Raw genomic sequence first — 7838 nt, forward strand, 5'->3', positions numbered from 1 at the left:
CCCCCAGCGGCGCCATCGGGCGGTGCGGCGTTTACAGGATCACAATCCCGGCGCGGTTCTGGTCCAAGATGGAGCGCGCGCTGGCCTACATGAAGGAGAGGAGGGTGACCGTCGTTGAGTGCGGCGGTGGGTGGGGGGCCAGGAGGGGGCTCACCGTGCGCGACGAGCCCGAGTTTGGGGAGCGGATGCAGGACCTCTTCTTCTGCGTGCAGCACGCCGAGGGGATCAAGTTTCCGGTGCTGTTCCTCGTGAACGCGCTGGTGCACAAGGGAGTGATCAATCAGCACCAGCTCACGCCTGAATTCTACAGTTTGCTCCAGGGGAGGGAGGAGGATGTCAATGTGGCTGCACTCAAGGAATTCTGGGGGATCAAATTTCCGGTCTTTGATGCGTGCCGGAGGCTGAAGAATCTGCAGGACAGGGTTGCCAGAAACCCCAAACTCCTTAACAGCAAGATTGGGGATGACCATTCTGAGGTGAGGAGGCTGGTGATCACGCCCACCAGGGCCTATTGCCTGCCGCCGCAAGTGGAGCGCTCTAACCGTGTTGTCCGGCATTATTGCGTAGTCGCGAACAGGTTCCTCAGGGTAACATTTATGGATGAGGGCATGCAGCAACTCAACAGCAATGTGCTGAATTTCTCTGCTGCTCAGATCGTCAAGGATTTGATGTCAAACTCGTTCCTGCAGCATAAGACAACGGTGTACAAGCGTGTCAAGACATTTTTGACAGAAGGTTTCCACATGTGTGGCCGGAAATACTCGTTTCTTGCATTCTCATCAAACCAGCTGAGGGACAGATCTGCCTGGTTCTTTGCAGAGGACAGAACGGACAGAACGAGAACCGTGGAAAGTATCAGGAAATGGATGGGCCGGTTCACAAGTAAGAATGTAGCAAAGCATACTGCTCGGATGGGGCAGTGCTTCTCATCGACATATGCAACGGTGGTGATGCAGCCACATGAGGTCAATGAGTGTCTTGAGGATGTTGAACGTAATGGCTACGTTTTCTCTGATGGAATCGGCAAGATTACCCGGGAACTTGCACTGGAAGTCGCTAAGAAGCTGCAACTGACAGATAATCCCCCATCTGCTTACCAGATCAGGTATGCAGGCTTCAAGGGTGTTATAGCTGTCTGGGAAGGAGAGAATGATGGGATACAGCTTTCCCTGAGGCCAAGCATGCACAAGTTTGACTCTTCCCACACTGTGTTAGAGGTGGTCTCATGGACAAAGTTTCAGCCAGGATTCTTAAACCGTCAGATCATTACATTACTCTCCTCCTTGAATGTCCCGGATGCTGTCTTTTCACAAATGCAGAAAGACATGCTGTCTAATCTCAACAATATTTTGACTGACACTGATGTTGCTTTTGACGTTGTAACCACCTCTTGTGCTGACGAAGGAAACACGGCAGCACTGATGTTGAGTGCTGGCATTTCACCTGGAACTGAGCCGCACCTGAAAGCATTGCTGTTGGCTATAAGGTCCTCACAGCTACTGGGTCTTTTGGAAAAATCAAGGATTTTTGTTCCCAAGGGAAGGTGGTTGATGGGCTGCCTTGATGAACTTGGGATCCTTGAGCAAGGACAGTGCTTTATTCGGGCCTCATCTCCAGTACTCAATAATTCTCTGCTGAAGCATGGACCAAGATCTTACTCAGCAAACAACAATGCAGAGACTGTTAAAGGTACTGTTGTAATGGCAAAGAATCCGTGCCTTCATCCAGGGGATGTCCGGATCCTTGAAGCCATTGATGTGCCTGCTTTGCATCACCTTGTTGATTGCTTGGTCTTTCCCAAGAATGGCGAGAGGCCACACGCCAATGAAGCATCTGGGAGTGATCTTGATGGGGATCTATACTTTGTGACCTGGGATGAAAAACTTATCCCACCGGGCAAAAGAAGCTGGAACCCTATGGACTACTCCCCAGCCGAAGCAAAACAATTACCGCGCAAAGTAACCCAATCTGTAAGTTAGTAACCTTGGCATTTATGCATTTCTTCCCTGAAAATTCAGTGTATGGATATATTCCATTAAATACTTGTTCACCTCTCTGATGTCTTCCTATTAGTAACTTCTGCTTAACATGTTAGTGTTCTTACTGAAATAATCCCTGCCGTAGCTAAATAAGCAACTTAAATATAAATAGTCAAGGAAATTGTATCATAGTTTGGACCCTGAATCAGGGATTCTGTTTCTTCCTACTAATTCCATGCCTGTTAATTGGCATGGGAAACCCTAAACTTCTTGAACTGTTGGATTATAATGTCTACTCCCCATTTGACCTATCTATTTGGTTATATTGTCTTTAATTTGATTAACAGATGACAATAGCTTTAACTACATTTGTTTAGGGACAACCCAGCAAGCACTTTGTTACTTCATTTATATCCCATTTCCTTTGCTTTGAGATCTGGATTAGTTCAATTAAACTAGTTTTGAGTCGAGTCGATCCAATGACCCAGAGAAAGTAAAACTTGCACCCTTGATATTTTTGTGTGTATTAGGTAGGGGCTAAAGGCTTGACAAATTCTGAAGGTAGCCTAATGTGTACGGCTGGATTTCAATATAATTTGATTTTATTCTTGGAAAACTGTAGCTGTAGAGTACAATCATAAATTTAACTTGCCAGATGTCTGGTATTGCAGTTGTAGATCGATACCCCTTTTGCTTCATTTGAAGTGAGATTACCCTGTTTCCAAAAGCTAAGTTAGTTCTTTCCATAGGTTGAAATTGAAGTCAAGAACTACTGATTATTACTCAGGCATAAACACTTTTCAGTTCATAATCAACTAGCTCTTTCTCTTTGCTTTTGTAAATTAACATATGCTCTGATCATCCAATTGATCTGATACAAGCAGCTACTATACACAAATTATAAGGTGCATCTTCATTTCATCCGGTTTCTTCAAATTGCTTCATCCTTGAGTTGTGATAAATATTAGTACTCTTTTTCAATACAATATTTACTAATACAAGGTCTTTGTACTGTTAACAACAGGACATCGTTGATTTCTTTTTGAAGAACATGGTAAATGAGAAACTGGGTCCGATAAGCAATGCTCATGTTGTTCATGCCGATATGAGCGAGTATGGAGCAATGGACGAGAAGTGCATTCAGTTGGCAGAACTAGCAGCATTCGCTGTTGACTTCCCCAAGACGGGCAAAATCGTGTCGATGCCGCCAGCCCTTCGACCAAAACTCTACCCCGACTTCATGGGAAAGGATGATGCCATCTCCTACAAATCAGAGAAGATCCTCGGAAGGCTCTACCGATCGATCCAAGAAGCCTCCAGCAGCGATCTGGTCCCAGAAGAAACCTGCACGCTGAACGACCTGCCTTACGACACGGACATGGAGGTTCCCGGCGCGGCGGATTTCCTGTCGAGCGCGTGGCAGTGCAAGTGCTCGTACGAGGCGCAGCTGGACGCGCTGCTCAAGCAGTACGGCGTGCGCACGGAGGCGGAGCTCGTGACGGAGCACATATGGTCGCTCCCCAAGTACAACAGCAGGAAGCAGGGGGACATAAAGGAGAGGCTGAAGAACGCCTACTCTGCTCTCCGCAAGGAGTTCCGGGCCATCTTCGAGAGCATTGAGGCGCCGGGCCAGACCGAGGCCGTCTTGGACGACGACGAGAGGAACCGGGTGTACGAGATGAAGGCCTCGGCGTGGTACCAGGTGACCTACCACCCCAAATGGGTCCAGAGGTCGAGGGAGGCGCTGGAGCCTGACCGCGAGGAGGAGGACGCGCCGGCGAGGCTTAGCTTTGCATGGATCCCGGTGGAGCACCTGGCGCGGATCAAGTTACGGTGCCGTGGGGGAGTGAAGGTGGGCCGCCGGAGGCCCATCGAGAGGCTCGCTGCCTACATGTCTGGGAGCCTGTGATGCTCTTGGCGTGAAGCAGACCCCTGCAGCACGTACTGAAGCAAGACCACTCTGCCCTTTTGCCATGCCATCTGCAGCGCATGCCTCACGATTCTTATCTGGGTTAATGTATCCCAAGCCCAACTTGTTGGAAACTCTCTTAATTAGGTACCAGGAGTGTTTGTACTTGCATAAATAAATGCTCCATAACCCTGCCAAAACTGACTGTGTGTGTGTCTGTGTGTGTGAGGCCTGCAGCAATGGTGCTATCTGAATTTTTCAACTGTCAAAACTGATCTGGTAGTAGTATGTCCTTGTGGCCTTCTGAATATGACTTGGGAACATGGGGTTTCCACTGTTCATTTACAAAATCCCTTATTCTTGAGTTCTTTTAGAGCATTTACAACCACACATAGCAAAAGTGAGCCCCCAGACGATGGACGCGTCCGGTTGTGTCCATGGGCAGCGCCCGGTCATCCCCCATATTTCACACATCACAACCACACTCCCCATTTGACTATGTATTTTCGTATCACAACCACACTCCTCATTTGACGATATTTATTTTCATACAAAGCCATGCAACATTCATGATGTACATACCTCGAACATATATAGCAAACCGGAGAAGGCGCCCGTCGGACCGACGGGTGTTAGGTGCCCGGAATATGGGTTGGGTATGGGGTGCCGGTGAGCGCGGACATTTGGGCAGGTCTAGTTGGGTGGCAATTTTCTGTCCAAGTAGTGATCGGCAGGTCGCCAGATGTTTGTGGCGGATATGCGGGCTCCCATTGCAGATTCTCCTGCTTTTTTTTTAACCTAGTTTAGCTAAGCCGTGATTCACCAAGTCCATGTCACGACTAATCTTAACAAGTTGTACTTGTACATCTATGTATACACAATTATCTAGCGAGGCATCGCTCAAAACGCTAAAACATGCTATTAGTGATGTTATAGTGTGCTATTTTTTCAGTGGTACAATACAAAACCAAAAAAGAACTGTGTTAAAAAACTCAAAGTTAACCGGAAGGAAAACCGGACACATGTCGCTCAATGAAGACCTCAAGGCTACTAGCGCTGTGAATGCACGAGAGGAGCCGTAGGTTAGGCGCTTTAATTCTTTTTATATATTATCGGGTGTTGACCCTTGTCGTGGTGGCCATCATCACCTGGTACCCCTGCGATGGTAAGGAGGAGGCACCCGCGGCCATTTACGAAGAACGCCCTTTTCCAGCTCGCAATTTTAATATTATGGACTTTAACTATTATTTTTGGAAGGCCAATATAGCGACAGATGTGCCAGCTAGAAACTTGGAGACCTCTCGAACTATTGTGTGAAAGTCAGAGTTTTCGAAGGTTTTAGTTGAAGTTTTTTCAAACCGCCATGATGGCATTTCCTCAAAAAGAAGGAGGCACCTGCGCCGGCCAGCAGGGCTGCAGATGGCGGAGATGGCCCAGACACCCAACACATAACAATATACCTGCTGCTGCTGCTGCTACTACTACTATGTATACATACATACTCTTCACACTTCTTCCAAAGGATGTAGGATTGCTAGCTTATTTGGTAACCCTCTTTCTAATACCCTAACTTCAAGCTACAACCTAAACATTGTAGGTGACATCGACCATGATATCTACTAGATGACACCCCCCGCGTTGATGCGAGAACTTATAGTATTGAGTTTATCGAGAATAGAATATATGCGAATAACACACCTCTACATTCTCGTCGTATATGAACTGTAGTAGATCGGTGGTGGAGCCAACATCCAAACAATGGTGTATAGAGTCCGTAAGATTTGCAATTTTACTCATGTTTCCTTTCTTATGTATATTGCTACACAGGTTCTTTTTTGTGAGGAAAAACTTCCAATCTATTCATCCACTATCAAGGTAGTACAAAGAACAACAGAAGTAAAAAATACATCCAGGTATATAGACCACCTAGCGACGGCTACAAACACTGGAGCGAGCCGAAGGTGTGTCGGCGTTATTGCCCCTCCCACATCGAAGCCGGGCAAACCTTGTTGTACTAGACAATTGGGAAGTTGTTGTGCTAAGGCCCCACAGGACTAGCGCACTAGGACAACAACCGCCGCTAATGACGAGAAGCATAGATCAGAAGGATCCAACCTGTAGACACATGAACACTGACGGACAAAGATCGGATCCACGTGGATCCATCGAAGATAAAAGCGACCGAATCCCACGAGATCCGCCAGAGACAAACCTCCACACGCCCTCTGACGATGCTAGAAACACCACCGGGATGGGGGCTAGGCGGGGAGGGCCTAATTTCATCTTCAGAGAGTCTCCGCCGCCTCGCCTCTCTGAGAAGGACACAAACCCTATCAAAAATTAAAAAACTATCTGAAAACGGCGCTCTGCGCCCGCAAGAACCGGGATTCACTGCGCTTCCATGACCCTAAGACCATAGAAGACGAGATAGAGCGGTGGCAACGCCGACGGGAGGCACGAGAAACCCTATAGCGCTTAGGGTGCCCTCGTGTACGAGGTTTTTTTTTAAAAAAGAGGAAGACCCCCGGCCTCTGCATCTGGGCGATGCATCACGTACGAGGGAGCACACCTTGAAGCCTCCTTTGGTTTGTAGGAATTTCGTAGGATTTCTATAGGATAGGATTTGCAAAGGAAAATTTCCTTTGAAGCCCTTTGGTTTATAGGAATGGATTCCTATTCCTATATAGGATAGGAATCGATCCTTCACATTTTGGAGGAGAAAAAACATTAGCTAAGACTCAATGGAAAAATTCCTGTCCTATGCATCAAATGACATGTCTTTCTCTATAGGAATTGAGATGCATGTCATCTCACTTCCTATGATTTTCCTATTCCTGTAACATTCCTATCCTATGAACCAAAGGAGGCCTGAAAGTTCTGCAAACAATGGGTGTACAGTTGTACACCCAAGTCCCTACGTAGCTTTGCCCATGAATGTGCTCTAGTTTATAGCTATTTTTTAAAATAAATACACTGCATGGAAGAATTCAGGGGAGCAAATTATAAAATATTATAGGGGTGAGCCCTATTTTTCCAGTTTTTTTGTTTTGTTTTCTGCATTATTTATTTTCTTTTGTTTTTTGCTTTATTTTTTTAATTCTTTTTGCTTTTAGTTTTAGAAAAATTATAAACTTTCTGTTAGTGCCATTAGTTTTCAAATTTAAAAACACTTTTTTAGTTTTTTGTTTTCTTTGTTGCTTTATTTATTTTATTTTGTTTTTACTTACAACAAAATACTTATTGTTGCTATTTTTATTTTTTTTCTAGTTTTTTTGTTTTGTTTTCTGTATTATTTATTTTCTTTTGTTTTTTGCTTTATTTTTTAATTCTTTTTGCTTTTAGGTCAGCAAAATTATAAACTTTCTGTTAGTGCCATTAGTTTTAGAAAAAAATATAAACTTTCTGTTAGTGCCATTAGTTTTCAAATTTGAATAGTTAAAATTTGAACATAGATGCACCTATAGAGAAAATTCGACCTAAATTCATAGTTTTCAAATGAACTCTGAAAAAGTTGGCATAGCATACTCGTGTGTTACAAAGTTGGCATGGTATCATCATAATAGTTGCGGGAGAAAGTCTTCACTTTTTCTTCGCTTGTGTCATTTGCTTATTGCGCCGTAACCATGGATAATCTTCATTGTTTATCAGGATGCTTGGGTCAGCCTTGACATTGAAGGGAGGAATTTCATGAAACTTTTCATAATCTTCAGACATGTCTGTCTTGCCGTCCACTCCCAGGATGTCCCTTTTTTTTGAAAGAACTATGTGGCGCTTTGGCTCATCGTATGATGTATTCGCTTCCTTAACTTTTCTTTTTCTCGGTTTGGTAGACATGTTCTTCACATAGATAACCTGTGCCACATCATTGGCTAGGACGAACGGTTCGTCAGTGTACCCAAGATTTTTCAGATCCACTGTTGTCATTCCGTACTGTGGGTCTACCTGTACCC

The 7838-nt window shown here is 45.2% G+C and overlaps 1 protein-coding gene across 1 annotated transcript; it reads left to right on the forward strand.

The window, feature by feature from the left end:
• Positions 1–5: 5 nt before the first annotated feature.
• Positions 6–4192, forward strand: LOC125531168 (probable RNA-dependent RNA polymerase SHL2; the record flags this gene model as incomplete). Its single annotated transcript, XM_048695583.1, has 2 exons — positions 6–1970; positions 3004–4192. Coding segments are annotated over 2 exons (2850 nt in total), but the record flags the coding sequence as incomplete, so codon positions are not given.
• Positions 4193–7838: the final 3646 nt, after the last annotated feature.

This window comes from Triticum urartu, unplaced genomic scaffold (genome assembly GCF_003073215.2).
Source record: "Triticum urartu cultivar G1812 unplaced genomic scaffold, Tu2.1 TuUngrouped_contig_6855, whole genome shotgun sequence".
NCBI lineage: Eukaryota > Viridiplantae > Streptophyta > Magnoliopsida > Poales > Poaceae > Triticum > Triticum urartu.